This window comes from Papio anubis, chromosome 2, assembly GCF_008728515.1.
Source record: "Papio anubis isolate 15944 chromosome 2, Panubis1.0, whole genome shotgun sequence".
Lineage (NCBI taxonomy): Eukaryota > Metazoa > Chordata > Mammalia > Primates > Cercopithecidae > Papio > Papio anubis.
Window position 1 is genome coordinate 75,666,547 of NC_044977.1, and position 15,897 is coordinate 75,682,443.

The 15,897-nt window shown below is 37.8% G+C and overlaps 1 protein-coding gene across 3 annotated transcripts in view; it reads left to right on the top strand.

Moving 5' to 3' along the window:
- Nucleotides 1-15,897, top strand: part of ADAMTS9 (ADAM metallopeptidase with thrombospondin type 1 motif 9) — a 174,601-nt gene that overhangs the window by 69,763 nt on the left and 88,941 nt on the right. For all 3 annotated transcript variants that reach the window (XM_009200388.3, XM_003894219.5, XM_003894220.5), the window contains 6 exons: nt 2,655-2,865; nt 3,345-3,509; nt 5,324-5,488; nt 11,857-11,976; nt 14,949-15,053; nt 15,191-15,358. In XM_009200388.3, coding sequence (XP_009198652.1) covers nt 2,655-2,865; nt 3,345-3,509; nt 5,324-5,488; nt 11,857-11,976; nt 14,949-15,053; nt 15,191-15,358 — 934 coding nt within the window. The remainder of the gene's footprint in view (nt 1-2,654; nt 2,866-3,344; nt 3,510-5,323; nt 5,489-11,856; nt 11,977-14,948; nt 15,054-15,190; nt 15,359-15,897) is intronic.

Genomic DNA, 15,897 nt, shown 5'->3' on the forward strand with positions numbered 1-15,897 from the left:
AAGATCTCAAATAGATTTCTGCTCATTGATTTATGTGGAATTACCTGATACTTAAAACTTGGTTGGAGAATGAAACACCAAGGATAATGATAATAATAATAATAAATTATAACAGGAATAGCTACTTTTCTTGAATGTCTGCCTTATGTGTGAAATGCTACACATGCCTTGCTTCACTCAATCCCCCAAATATCCCAGTGAAATAGATTCTGTTTCCCTCTGTTTCACAGATGAGGAAACTGAGGCTTAGTGAAGTTAAGTGACTCAACTAGGGTCACTTAATTGACACTCACATCCAGGTCTTTCTGATTCCATAGTTCATCCTCTGGATTTTTATTAAAAATAACACTACAATACCTAGGTGTAAGCAGGGCTTCAGTTCTTTTTATTTCATATAGTAGGTATGCTAGCATACTAAGCTATTCTAAATTCTAAATTTCCCATTTGGAGAAAGTCACTATTTTTTTAACACTTACCTTTTATATATACTCTACTCAGACTAAACAAGGACAGTAGGTCAGATTATAGGCTCCAATGGTAATAATAGCACCTCTAATTAAAGAAAAGGCGAAGGGATTATGTCCAGGTCTTTTGGTAGATGTAAAGATCATAGGGTTAGGAATTTTAAAATGCAAAGAAAACCCATGAGTTTAGGATTAGACAGGTGCTTGCTCATTCCTAAAATTACCCAAAAGCTCATGCCTATTTGTCAGCATTGAGATGCGTATCTTACTGGCCTGTATAGATTGTGGGGAAAATAAAATTGTTCACTGAAAAATACACAGACACAAACCAAGCCTATAAATAAGATGTTCTATCTTGCATCTATCAAAGTGACAGTCAATATAACCTTGATTTATAGTAATTATTGTCAAGTAGCTGTGTCCAAAACTGAAAGACTGAAGAGAGGATTGTTACTGATTGGTCAAACTCTGAAATAGCTTTTCAAAAAACATGGTTGTAGATCACTCATTTTGAAAGACAATCCATGACACACCAGTATGTCTGAGAAGCCTTACCAAGAATCTCCTTCCCCATGTGGAGATTAATAATGCTGATCAACATTTTGAAGGCCTTGAGAAGTTATATAATACATAAAACCTTTTGAATTCAGTAGTTCTCAAAATTATTTAATCCCACAACTGCCCCTGCAACAAAAACACACAGGGTTACTCTTTTTGTTCTCAGTTTCTACTTATTAACAACACTTTGGAATATGGTTTTCTGAAATATAGCAATAAAATATAATTGTATTTTATGTCCCTTGAAATGAACTAAATGAACATGAAACATTGAAGACCACCATCCAGGGAGAGACTAAGAAGCAGGGGGTAGCATTTTGAGAACTTTTCTAAGGCAGTGCTATGCCCTTTCCATAGACTCTTCAAGATTCTCTGCTCAGATTCTGGGGATGATGTTACTATCAGGGGCACTTGAGCCATTCTGCCATGCTAAGCTGCTGGCGTGTTGTCTTGTGGAGGCAGGACACCTTCCTTCTTCATCCAGGATGGAAAATAACCTTTCCACAAGGAAATGGTGACAAAGGCAAAGAGAAGGTAGCCAAGAATCAAAGAGCAGATGAAAGTTCCAGATGCTTCTGTTGAATTGGGCCACATTTTTGCCACACTTCCTGAAGGAAGTGAGAGTTTGCCCCACTAGACTGTGACAGGATGAGATAAAGCATTGTTTTACAATTCCTCATTGAACATGTTCCGGGTTGGAACAAAATCCCCCAAATACGGTGTCACTCTATCGGAAAATCTCCATAGCCCACTTTACTTGCCAGATGGTCAACTCTGACCTACTTTTGGACATTCATGAGAAATTCCAAGATAAGCATGAGGCCAGAACTCTTTTTATTTCCCCTGAGTTCTACCCTGGACAGGTACACATGGAAGTAGTCTCAGGACATTGGCAACCAACAAACCACCCAATTTCTGAGCAGTAAAGAGTGAACAGTCAAGAGTGAAATCCAATGAAGAGTACAAAGAAATCACCCTTTTTGGATTTCTAAATCTAATCAACAAAATACATTTTAAGGTATTTTAAATACATTTATTTAGAATATACTATTTAATTTAAGAATATTATTTATTTTCTTTTTAAATTTAAGCACTGCTGATCATGATCCTAGGGTATTAAAGAACCAGATGATTGGCCAGCACATATGGAATACCTGTGTCCCCCCATAATCTCATTATAGGTGGTACAGATACAAAGGTGACAGAGATTTATAGATTCAAATCTAATTTTAAAGTGTAAAATTGAATTGTATAAAATATAGTCCATGTCTTCAAGGAATTTAAGAGCCTTTATTTACAGATAATAATGTACACAGGTTTTAATACACTTGAATTTTTTTTTTTTCCTTTTGGTAGCTTGAATTTCAGATTGACTGTATCGGGGTAAAATCATCACAAAGATAGCACCTCTGGCTGTCATTCTGTGACTTGTATGTACATTGGCAACCATGAAAAATACGCGGATATGTTGGTTTAAAATTAGATTTTAGTAACTGACTGTGGCTTTGGGCTTCATGGTATTTGAGTTAAGAAAGAAAAAAGAACTCAACTCTTCTATGAATACCAGTTGACTATAGATAAGGCATATATTTTTAACAGAAATGTTGGTTTTGCCCCATTATTTTTGCATAGGTGGCATGTGGCCAGCAGGAGTGAATGTAGTGCCCAGTGTGGTTTGGGTTACCGCACATTAGACATCTACTGTGCCAAATATAGCAGGCTGGATGGGAAGACCGAGAAGGTTGATGATGGTTTCTGCAGTAGTCATCCCAAACCAAGCAACCGTGAAAAATGCTCAGGGGAATGTAACACAGGTGGCTGGCGCTATTCTGCCTGGACTGAAGTAAGTTGGCTCTCACTCAAAGAGTCTTCTTGGATGCTGTCTGATTAGTTGATGGTGGCTCCTTGCAGGTGTGTAAGCCCCATTTAGGCTGTGTGGAAGAGATGACCATGATTGATTTGTAATGCCTGACCCCATTCAAGCTTTCCAGAATAGAGTAGCATGATTGATTTGTAATATCTCATGTGGGCATGACGTGTGGAAAATTGAAAGAAGTGGAACAGCTCAACTGATTTATTTTGCATACTCTACAAGCGATTTCCAATTTTACTTTTGTATGTCAATAAGCTAATATTGACTTTAATTATAAACCTGGTAAGCAAACTGATAACATGAAAAGATCTCCACCAAAATAACAACTAGTGTTGGCCAGCTTGTGTGTTTGTTTCTTAAGAGCTGGAAGAGACAACATAGCCAAGATCTTGAGCATACTTTATAAGAAACTTAGCAACAGTTTTATTTATTTATTTTTGTCCCTACAGTGTTCTAAAAGCTGTGATGGTGGGACCCAGAGGAGAAGGGCCATTTGTGTCAATACCCGAAATGATGTGCTGGATGACAGCAAATGCACACATCAAGAGAAGGTTACCATTCAGAGGTGCAGTGAGTTCCCTTGTCCACAGTGGAAATCTGGAGACTGGTCAGAGGTAATATGGGAGGGCTGTTATTTCCCCTAGGTCATCTCTCATATTCTAGTTCTGGTGCTCTCTATCTGTTTAAGGCGAGCCCTTGTGCACCTTTCTCCTACCTCTCCCTTTCTCCCTTGTCTCCCTTGAGAAAACAACTCCAGTTCTCTGCCTGCACCATGACTGTAGTACTGGATGTAACGAGTCTACCAGTGACCTCAGAGGCACTTTGGGCTTGGCTGGATCACTCACTGTGGTAGCTTCTGTTGTGATTTTGAAGTTGCAGTCCATCACCTTCCCTCCTCTTTGAGCCCTAGCTAAGTCACTGAAAGGAAATCATGGATTTATTAATCATAAAGCTATACTAGCTCACATCTGAAGTCAACATGAGGTTTCCTACTTCCTTGACTTTGAAATAAGAGAATTAGACCCCAGGGAGTGACCTCTCTGACTTACCCATCCAACTGCAAGGAAAAAAAAAAAAAAAAAACTCGGAAAAAAAAAAAAAAAGAAATGGACCAGACTGAATATTCCAGATTTATGCCTTTTTCATCCTTTACTTTATGAAGCACAAGGCAAACCCTCCAGTGCTTAGCACAGATGGTCCCAGGACAACAAGAGAAAGAAGATGCAGCCTCTTTCTTGCTTTTATGGTATAGTATTAGCACGCACTACTAACATAGCCCACTGTTAACACAGCCCAAGGAGATTCTTACCAAGCAGGGACTCACTCCGCCTTCCTTAAAGGGAAGAAGGGAAATGAGAAATACAAAACAGAAGTTTCCTTTTTTATGGGCCAAATCAGGAATATGGGGAAAGAAAAAGTTTCCCTGCTACAGCTCTTACATCCATGCTCTTATCCCATCCTTACAAGTGCAGTATTAACTGTTTATTTTCATCATCAAATAAATCTGAAAAGGATACTATTAATGCCCCTGAAATGGTACAATTAACAGTGTATTTGATTAACAGTATCTGATTCCTGGACAAATGAACTGCAAACCTAGTGCTTTAGTTCTAGGTTAACAAATTACTTTTGCTTAAAAATCTCTACTACTTGGTTAAAAAAGAGAAAATAAGTAGTGGGTTTAAATTTTACTTAGATAGCTAACATCATAGTATAATTTCAAACTAAGTAACAAACCTTTGCAACAATATGTGATAAAATGCGGGTTGGGAGATCAAACTGTAAATTCACTATAATCCAAAGTTGCTGAGAAAGACTGGAAAGAAAATAATAAAATACTGATAATGGTTATCCTTGGGTAGTGAGATTTGGGATCATTATAATTTTTTCTTTTATGTTTTTCTATAGTTTTCAAATTTTCTACGATAAGTATGGATAAAATGATGATTATGTTCAACATTTATTAAATGAACATTGTGCCAAGAGCTTTAGTTGGATTTGTTTCATTTAGTCTTCGCAACCCTTTGCAGTAGACACTAATTCTCATTTTACAGATAAGAAAATTGAGGTTCAGAGAGATCTTGTGACCTGGTTATGTAAGTGATAAAACCTAGGTTGATCTGATTTATAATTACCCACTCTTAACTCCTATGCTAGAAAATTATGGATGTTGTTTTTCAAATTTTATAGCATGGTGCTATGTTGAGTTTATTTTGTGCTTGAAACTGGCCCAGAGACTATAATTATAGAATGAATGAATAAATGAACGAAAACGAAAAAAATGAGGCTTAGTATATTTACAAATTGCTATGGGAGAGGGATTGCTGTGGGAAAAGGACACACCTGTTCCTACTCATCAATAAATCACCCCAGAAACCACAACACATTGATCAGAAATGACCCTGACTGGCTCCGCTTTTCATTACAGTGCTTGGTCACCTGTGGAAAAGGGCATAAGCACCGCCAGGTCTGGTGTCAGTTTGGTGAAGATCGATTAAATGATAGAATGTGTGACCCTGAGACCAAGCCAACATCTATGCAGACTTGTCAGCAGCCGGAATGTGCATCCTGGCAGGCGGGTCCCTGGGGACAGGTATTTTGAACGATAAGATTCTTAACTACTACATTCTTTCCTTCTTATCTGAAGAGGGCTTGCAAAGGAGCATTCCAGTGGTGGAGATTTAACCGGTGTGCCGGGTGGCATGCAGGACACCACCATGGCACTGGATCAAGCACATGTAACTCTGCAACCGTTTTGCCCCCCTTCCAAGCATTGCTGCCTGCCCTCCTGGAGCTGATTACCCCTTTTACAGACCCGCATGCCTATCTTTGCCCTTTAGCTTGAGCACACGAGCGTTTGAACAAATTCACAACAGATTTCATGTCTGGCTGATGTTATCTTCTAGGGTGCCTCTGTGGGTCTGTTACAGAAGGTGATCTAGCATCAGAGTCTCTGGCAGGAAGATCTGGAATGAGATTTGGAAAAGATATTTTGGCTCCCAACATCACAATTACAAAGCTCACCTCTCATAAATAAACCAGACTCTTCAAACATAATTAATTAGATCAAAAGTTGCAAAACCCTCACGCTTGGAAATAATCTTCTCCGAGTCCTCTGGTCTGTAGGTTCCGCAGTCTTAACTTGAGCTATTCTTAAAGGAGGGAGTGAAAGTCTCCCTTACGCTTGCATCTGAAAAGCCACTACTCTCGGTATTAAGTCCTTCCTAATATAGAAGCAAAAGCATTCAGGGTACTATTTAAGTAGCACTCTGAGTTCCCATTAGAAGTAGAACAGCTGTCTGCTGTCACTTACGTAATCTCTTGAAGAATGACCCTCCCTTCACCCTGACCAGCCACAGCCACTTCAGTCTTTTAGCCTCTATCTTCATTTCCAAATATGCATGCAACAAGTGGAAGCAGCTTTATTATGGCACCCTTACAATTTCTCTCACTGATATGGACACTCTTCTGAATCTTCCCCATTTCATAGCATCCACAGTCCAAATAGCCAATCATATCTGAATTAATAGGGAGAGTTCACTTATACTTCTAATCTCATCTTTTTCTCTATGTCTGTATAACTTTTAGGGAATAATAAGAGGAGGAGAACACAGCTTAGGGTTACTGTCAAGATCTGAATATAACATCTATTAGAATTGACATGCCTGTTTTTTGTCTGTCTCCACACCAGGCCATTCCTAGCACAGCTTATAATCAGAGACCCCTTTTTCCTTTAACTGAACATGCAGTTCAGGGGAACAGATTTTTGAAGATGTTATTTAAGAGTCATAAATATTCATAAGAGAAATTTTTCAAAATGTAGTTCAGCAAAAAGAAAACCAAACCCAGTTCTACCTCTACACTGAAGAAATTTGTTTTTGCTAACATGTTTATGATTTTCTTCTAATATTTTTTAAATTAATATTATGGCTGTATTCTGACAATTGTTTAATAGAAGTGAAACTCACATAATACAAAATGAACCATTTTAAAGTGAACAAATCAGTGGCATTTAGTATATTCTTAATGTTTTGCAACTACCACCTTTTTTATCTGGTTACAAAACTTCCTCACCCCAAAAGGAAACCCTGTATACGTTAAGCCAGGGGTCCCCAACTCCTGGGTCATGGGCCATGAGCCGTGGCCTGTAAGGAACCAGGCTGCATAGCAACAGGTGAGGGTGGATAAGCATTACTGCCTGAGCTCCACCTCCTGTCAGATCAGCGGCAGCATTGGATTCTCATAGGAGTGCAAACCCTATTGTGAACTGTACATGCGTGGATCTAGGTTGTGCACTCCTTATGGGAATCTAATGTCTGATGATCTGAGGTGGAACAGTTTCATCCTGAAACCACCCCCACCCACCCCATCTGTGGAAAGTGTCTTCCGTGGAACTGGTCCTGGGTGCCAAAAAGGTTGGGGACCACGGAATTAAGCAATCGTTTCCCACCCCACTCTTCCCTCAGTCCCTGGCAACCACCAATCTGCATTGTCTTTATGGATTTACCTTTTCTGGACATTTCATACAAATGGAATCATGGAATTTGTGGCCTTTTGTGTCTAACTTCTTTCACATACCGTAATGTTTTGTAGATTCATCTATATTATAGCATGTATCAGTACTTGGCCGAATAATATTCCATTGTATGGATGTACCAACATGTGTTTATCCATTTATCCCTCAATGGACATTTGGGTTGTTTCTACCTTTGGCTATTGTGACTAGTGCTGCTATGAATATTTATTTCAGGCATTTATTTCAGTACCTGATTTCACTTCTTTTGGATGTGTATCTAGGATTGGAGTTGCTGAATCATATAGTAATTCTGAGTTTAACTTTTTTTTTTTTTTTTTTTTTTTTGAGACAGAATCTCACTCTGTTGCCCAGACTGGAGTGCAGTAGCGCAATCTTGGCTCACGGCAACCTCTGCCTCCTAGGTTCAAGCGATTCTTCTGCCTCAGCCTCCCGAGTAGCTGGGATTACAGGCGTGTGTCACCACGCCCAGCTAATTTTTTGTATTTTTAGTAGAGATGGGGTTTCACCATGTTAGCCAAGGTGGTCTCAATCTCCTGACCTCATGATCTGCCCACTTTAGCCTCCCAAAGTGCTAGGATTACAGGCCTGAGCCACTGCGCCCAGCTCCGGGTTTAACTTTTTAACTACCAAATGATGTTCTATAGCAACTTCATAATTTTTCATTTTTATTATAATATACAAGGGTTCCATTTTCTCCATATCCTTGCCAAAATTGTTATTTTCCCTTTTTAAAATTCCAAGTAAGATAAATTTATCTTACCATGGTTTTGATTTGTATTTCCCTAATAACAAAAGGTATTGAGCATCTTTCCATGTGCTTGTTGGTCATTTGAATATATCTTTCTTGGAGAAGTGTCTATTAAGTTCTTTGCCAATTTTTTAAAAAATATGAATTGTGTTAATAGCAAAATAAACTCATCATATAATTTATCTTAACCATTTTAAATGTATAGTTCAGTAATATTCCTTTTCTCATTTTTTGATCTATTTGTTTTTCTTGTTATTGAGTTGTAGATTCTAGATGTCAATTCCTTATCAGAGATATGATTTGCAAATATTGCTCCTATCCCCTGTGTTGCCTTTTTACTTTGTTGATAGTGTCCTTTAATGCACAAGGTTTTAAATTATGATGTCGTCCAATTTGTCTATTTTCTGTTGCCCTTGTTTGTGATGTCAGACAAAGAAGTCATTGCCGAATCCAATGTCATGAAGCTTTTCTACCATTTTTTAAAAAAGAGTTTTCTAGTTTTAGCTCTTATGTTTAGGCCACTGATCCATTTTGAGTTAATTATTGTATATAGAGTGGGGCAAGATTCCAACATCATGCTTTTGCATGCAGGCATCCAGTTGTCTCAGCACCACTTGCTGAAGAGACTGTTTTCTCTCCATTGAGTGGGCTTGGCACTCTTGTTGAAAGTCACTTGGCCATACATATATGGGTTTATTTCTGGACTTTGAATTTTATGTCAGTAGTCTATACATCTATTCTTATACCAGTAGACTGTTTTGATCACTATAGTACATTTTGAAATTGTGAAATATGATTCCCCCAGCTTTGTTCTTTTTCAATATCGTTTTGGCTGTTTGGGGTCTCTTGTCATTCTATATAAATTTGAGAATCCGCTTTTTCATTTCTGCAAAAACGTTATTAGGATTTTGTTTGGAATTTCACTGAATCTGTGGATTAATTTGGGGAATACTGTCACCTTAGCAATACTAAATCTTTTAATCCATAGACATGTAATATCTTTTTATTTATTTAGGTCTTTAATTTCTCAAGCAAAGTTTTATAGTTTTTAGCATAGAAAGCCTTTTACCTCCTTGTTTAAACTTGTTCCTAGGTATTTCATTCTTTTGGATGTTGCTGTAAGTGGAATTTTTTTTAATTTCCCTTTGGGATTGTTCAGTGCTGATGTATAGAAACACAATGGGCTTTTGTTTATCTTGTATCCTTCAATGTTGCTAAATTTGTTTATTAGCTCTAGTAATAGTTTTAATGGATTCTTGGGATTCCAATGTACAGTATGATGACATCTGCAAATAAAATTAGTTGTACTTCTTCCTTCCCACTTTCTTTGCCTGTCTTTTGTTAATATTTCTTTTTCTTTCCTAATTTATCTGGCTAGAACTTCCAGTACAATGATGAACAGCAGTGGTGAAAGTAGGCATCCTTGTCACGTTTCTGATCTTGTGAGGGAAAGTTTTTACTCTCTACTATTGAGTATGGTGTTAGCTGTGGGGTTTTTTTTTCCTAAGTGCCCTTTATGATGTTGAATAAGTTCTCTTTTATTGCTAGCGTTCTAAATGTTTTCATCATGAAAAGATGTTGAATTTTGTCAAATGCTTTTCTTTAATTGAGATAATCATGGTTTTTTTTCCATTGCTCTATTAATGTAATGTATTGCATTGATTGACTTTCTTATGTTGGGCCAGCCTTATGTTCCTGGACTAAATCCCACTTGGCCATGATGTATTATCCTTTTAGTATGCTTTTGGATTCAATTTGTTAGTACTTTGTTGAGGATTTTTACATCTCTATAAGCAATATTAGTCTGGTGTGTGTGTGTGTGTGTGTGTGTGTGTGTGTGTGTGTGTGTGTGTTGTCTTTGGCTTTGGTGTTAGGGTAATACTGGTCTCATGGAATAAGTTAGGAAGTGTTCTCCTATTTTTTGATTTTTTTTTTTTCTGGAAGCATTTGAAAGGGATTGGTATTAATGTTTATTTAAATGGTTGATAAAATTCATGAGTGAACTGGTGAAAACTATTCTTTTTGAGGAAGGCTTTGATTAATGATTCAGTCATTTTACTTCTTATACATCTGTTAATATTTTTTATTTCTTCTTGAGTCAGTTTTTGTGATTTGTCTGTTTCTAGGCAATTTGTGTAAGTTTGCATGTTTTAGCTAGATTCTCTAATATATTTGCATGCAATTGTTCATAGTACTCTATTATAACCTTTTTTATTGCTGTAAGGTCAGTAGACATGTTCCCTCCTTCATTTCTAATATTTAGTAATTGGAGTCTTTTCTCATTTTTTCTTAGTCATTCTAGCTAAAGGTTTATCAATTTTGTTGATCTTTTCAAAAAATCAATTTCTGGTTCTGTTGATTTTTTTCTGTTGTTCTTCTACTCTCTATTTTATTTATCTCCATTCTAATCTTTATTATTTCTTTCCTTTTCTTGTTTTTGTTTGTTTGTTTGTTTTAGTTTGCTCTTATTTTTCTAGTTCCTTAGGAAGTAAAGTTAGGTTGTGGATTTGAGATCTTTCTTCATTTATTTTTTTTCTTTATTAGCTGTAGGTATTTGCAGCTATAGATTTCCTGTGAACATTGCTTTCATTGCATCTCATAAATTTTCTTATATTCTGCTTTCATTTTAATTTATCTCAAAGTATTTTCTAATATCCCTTATGATTTCTGTTTTGACCTATTGGTTAAGAGTATGTAGTTCAGTTTTCACATATTTGTGAAATTTCTAGTTTTTCTTCTGTTACTGATTTCTTGCCTCACTCCACTGTGGTTGTGCGATCTCATTCTTTTAAAGCATATTGAGACTTGTTTTGTAGTCTAACATATGGTCCCTCTTAAAAAAAAGATCCCTGTACATTTGAGAGGAATATGTAGTGTGGTAGGTGGGTAATCAGAAATGCCATGACACTTTCTCACCAAAATTGAGTGGCTTCTTTTTTTTCTTAAGCATTCACCTAGTTTCTGCAAGGTTTTGTTTAAATTCCAGAGTTCCAAAAAGTTGGTTCCAGTTTTTGCCAGCTTAACAGTTGCTTCAGTGGAGGGACCAATTCTTGAAGCTCCCTAGTCTGCCATTTCTGTGTTATCACTCCCTCTACTTATTGTTTTTAGACTGCTTTTTATAATCTAACAATTGGCCTTTTAGTGGCTACATTATTTTCCTAATTACTTGTATGCTGTGATATTCAACTTTTGGTTGTTGCATACTTTGGTGGTGTCCAGTTTTTTTTTCTCTTATAAATAATATTGCAAAGGCCATTCTGTATAAAAATATTGATGCAAACTCCAGTTATTTCTTCAGGATAATTTCCTAGGAGTCAAATAAAGTCACAGAGCTCTATTAAGTACCTATTTTAGCCACAGCACTCTGCTATGTAGTGTGAAAGATGTAAGAATGATGGAGATACTATGAACTTCTTCTAGGAGTTCACAGTTAATGAGTTGAACCCCTATAAATATAATTTCAATGGGAGGCAGAAATAATTCCAAGGGTCATCATAATAATGAATCAGTATAATTTGTACAGAGCAGGATTGCCTACTTCGACCTAATTTATTTGAGTGCCCGCCCTCTGGCCTACCATGATGGAAATATTTCTCTCTTGCAGAATATTATGGGGAAAGTAAGGGAAAGAGAAGATTTACTGAATTGTATATACCTTTTGTCCTCCTTCTTCCAGTGCAGTGTCACTTGTGGACAGGGATACCAGCTAAGAGCAGTGAAATGCATCATTGGGACTTACATGTCAGTGGTAGATGACAATGACTGTAATGCAGCAACTAGACCAACTGATACCCAGGTAAATTTCCTTTGTCCAACTCAGTTATTGACTTTGGGGACCAAGATACCAAACTGCCCAGCTGTTCAGACAAAATTGAAACCCTTTCATAGATACATATGTCGATAGAGCAACCAGTAGATTAACTTGTCCAGATTTACCTATATGTTACATTTATAATCAAATATCTTGATGTGTCAGTTTTGTTCTTCTCTAGTTATTTGAAGTATATGTAGGTTTGCTTTTAATTCTTATTGGATGATGAATGTTGGGTTTTGGGCTCATTTTCTTAAACTCGTGTTTCTAAAATGATTTCAGTGTAGTATTCAGTAACTAGTGTCATATGTTCAGGCAGTGATTTGCTGGAGCTAACTTGTACCAGCTCACAAGAGCCAATCGATAAATTTTGCAGGAGTTTTGCAAACTGATTTTTAAGTATAACCATTACTAAAAACTGAAAATATAAACCTATAATTAAATATGTGGTATTAAAAACAAAGTTTATAAACACTCAGAACTTACATGACATACGTATGTGTCTGTATGGTGGATGTACTATGTAAGGGTGGGCTACCACATATCTCTCCCCAGCTCTGTGTTCATTGACATCAAGTTCATAGCTTGAAATTGGCCATGATGAGAGTATTTACACCACAAGAATCAGCAAGTGCTGCAATTCAGGGCTTAATTTATTATTTGGTTGATTGGTTAGACTTAAGAAAGTAATGGAGAAAATGTTAATGATGCAGATTAAATGTAAAAGAGTCTTGTGTCTGTAGCAGTTACATTGTGAATAGAACAAAAGGATGTGGAGATATTCTTCTAATATCTGAAAAGTATCTGATTCAGCAAAGACATCTTCCACATCATTGGTCAGTGAGTCAAGTTCTGGCATACATCTTCATCATTCCACTTTCATCCTACCCTTAAACATAAAGAATATATCAACTAACATTCATGCCTGAACTATACTCATTTGGCAGTTACAAATATAGGTGGGCAACAGGTTCAAAAGTTCAGCAAAAATCAACAAATGTATTCTGTGAGAATCAGTTGATTGTATGGAATTTAAAATAAATAATTGTATATTTTATTATTTCAAAATTGCTATACATCCTTTATATCAGTAAAATTTACAATAAATAAGCATATGTATACATATGTATGTGTATGTACATCCATGTAATATGTGTGTGTTTGTGTACACACAATGTCTATAAACACACACACACACATCTTTTTTTCGCAAGAAGCTGGTGGATAACCTCTCACTAGCATACTATTCTATACAGACCTTGATTTTGGCATCATGTATGTAAAGAGAATGTATAAAGAGAACACTTGGGTTTGCATAGCAGCTTTGCTAATTGCTGAAGATGGCATTTGAACCCAGACTATTCCCAGAACTCACATTCTGAGTGAAGCCCCATGTGGCTGATGTACTGTCTCCATCCTGAGCACCCTCAATCTGCTGCCTTTCAGAGTGGGTTGTTGATGGAAAAAGAGTGTTAAAAAAATAAATTAATATGGCAGTGCTGTTCATGTTGTCATCATCGATCAATTAACCACCCAACACATGTGACTTATAATAAAAAATATGTTATTGTATTGAAATGTTCCAAACCACAGTATGATGAATGCCTGGAAAATGTTAGCTATGGCATCTCAAGCAATCAAGAACTGAGCATCAGCAAGCATCAGCAGCTTGCTTTCAGATTCAAAATATATTTCCCTTTAAGTTATTCTATTATATCCATTTGACTATGGGATGGCTCCTACCATTGCAGTATGTGGATAATTTCTTCACTTTGCAAAAAGTTCCCTGTGCCTTTCTTTGGACCAAAAACAGAGGAATAGGCAAAGTCTGGAGCCAAATAACAAAATTTCACATTCCACACGTAGATTTTCTAAGGCAAAGATGTCTCAGTTATATTTGACACCAAGCCCCAGCACTTTTGCACTGTGCCTCAGTACTTTTTCACTGTGCACAGCACACTTAGGCATTTGAGGAATATGTATTAAATCATAGGGTAGTTGCTAACCACTGAGGCTGAGAGTGAATCCGAGCAGGTGTGTACTTTTGTTCCTGTTTGCATATCTTGGAATATTACCTGTACACAGATGACCTTAGTTCATAACAAGGACTTCGTCTGAATGATTGAGGGGTGTTATATAAATTCCAGGCATTGGCCAATTGAATACACCTTTTATATCTACATTTGACATTCTGGGATTCTAATGTTATCTTTAGGCAAACTGGGAAAGCAAGTTCATGATTAGTAAATTCTGATTAAGAAATTAATTGAAATGTGAGAACATCATTTGGACTTCAGAATTGTAAAACGTTAACAACTAATGATTTTAAAATGATAGCCAGGCCGGGTGCAGTGGCTTAAGCCTGTAATCCCAGCACTTTGGGAGACCGAGACGGGCAGATCACGAGGTCGGGAGATCCAGACCATCCTGGCTAACCCGGTGAAACCCCGTCTCTACTAAAAATTACAAAAAACTAGCCGGGCGAGGTGGCGGGCGCCTGTAGTCCCAGCTACACGGGAGGCTGAGGCAGGAGAATGGCGTGAACCCCGGAGGCGGAACTTGCAGTGAGCTGAGATCCGGCCACTGCACTCCAGCCTGGGAGACAGAGCGAGACTCCGTCTCAAAAACAAAAAATGATAGCCTTCTATGTCATGACTTACATGTCCTTTTACAATATTTTTTCTCTTTTTACACAAATGGATGAATAAATGTGGCTTTAAAAATCATCACGCTGACCCCTGCCCTTTATTAAGGCACCCACAAACGGACTAAGATTACATCTCATTTTGCAATTGAAGACATTGGGACTGAGAGATGTCATGTGACTTGCCCAGATTCACACAGAAATCTGAAGCTTTAGAATTCTTAGCCTTTACATTTGTATCCACCGTGACCATTAACTTGAAAGTGCATTGACTTGAAAGTGACTTTGGTTTTTTTTCCCCCATCACATTTAGGACTGTGAATTACCATCTTGTCATCCTCCCCCAGCTGCCCCGGAAACGAGGAGAAGCACATACAGTGCACCAAGAACCCAGTGGCGATTTGGGTCTTGGACCCCAGTAAGAAATAGACTGGGAGAAGTGGGGAGGGCAGGATGGGGGCTAATGTTCTCTGGCATGACTATAGAAAGTGGACTACTGTCCAGTAAACAGCCATTCCAAGTAACATAACTGCATGATTTTACTCCAACACCCAGTGCTCAGCCACTTGTGGGAAAGGTACCCGGATGAGATACGTCAGCTGCCGAGATGAGAATGGCTCTGTGGCTGACGAGAGTGCCTGTGCTACCCTGCCTAGACCAGTGGCAAAGGAAGAATGTTCTGTGACACCCTGTGGGCAATGGAAGGCCTTGGACTGGAGCTCTGTAAGCCAGTGGATTATTTGGAATTGGGGGAATGGGGGGAACACTGAGGGGTATGAGGAGTCAGCGGAGGGGGCCGCCACTTGGAAATGTCAATGGGTAATATGTCAGAGCTGGCTTTGTTTTATGATTTAAATTGTTCTGCTCCACTTATGTGTTGTTGGCCAAGTGTGCAAGGATTCTTAGCTAAGTGTTTAAGGAATGCACATTTTCAAAAAATGAATAAATCAGTTTACAGTCTGCTTGAGTGCCTGTCCTGTTGGGTTGATCAGAAATCCCAGTCTTCACTGAGTCATATTAGTATGCAGTAGGTTTGTAGAGGACCAAAAATGTCAGGAGAGTGAGGGGAGAGGCTCTTACTCTGAGTCTGGATTCCTCCTGCATCCTGTGGTCCCTAAAAGTCAAGAGGCTCTTGGTTTCCCCTGCCAAGAATGGGAAGTGGGAATCCTCATCCAGTGCTGTGAACCTGCCTGCTGTACACCAAGCACCATCTATGGGTTTTTATAAAAGTAGAACTTTTATCTTTAGGCAGCTTCTGTTTT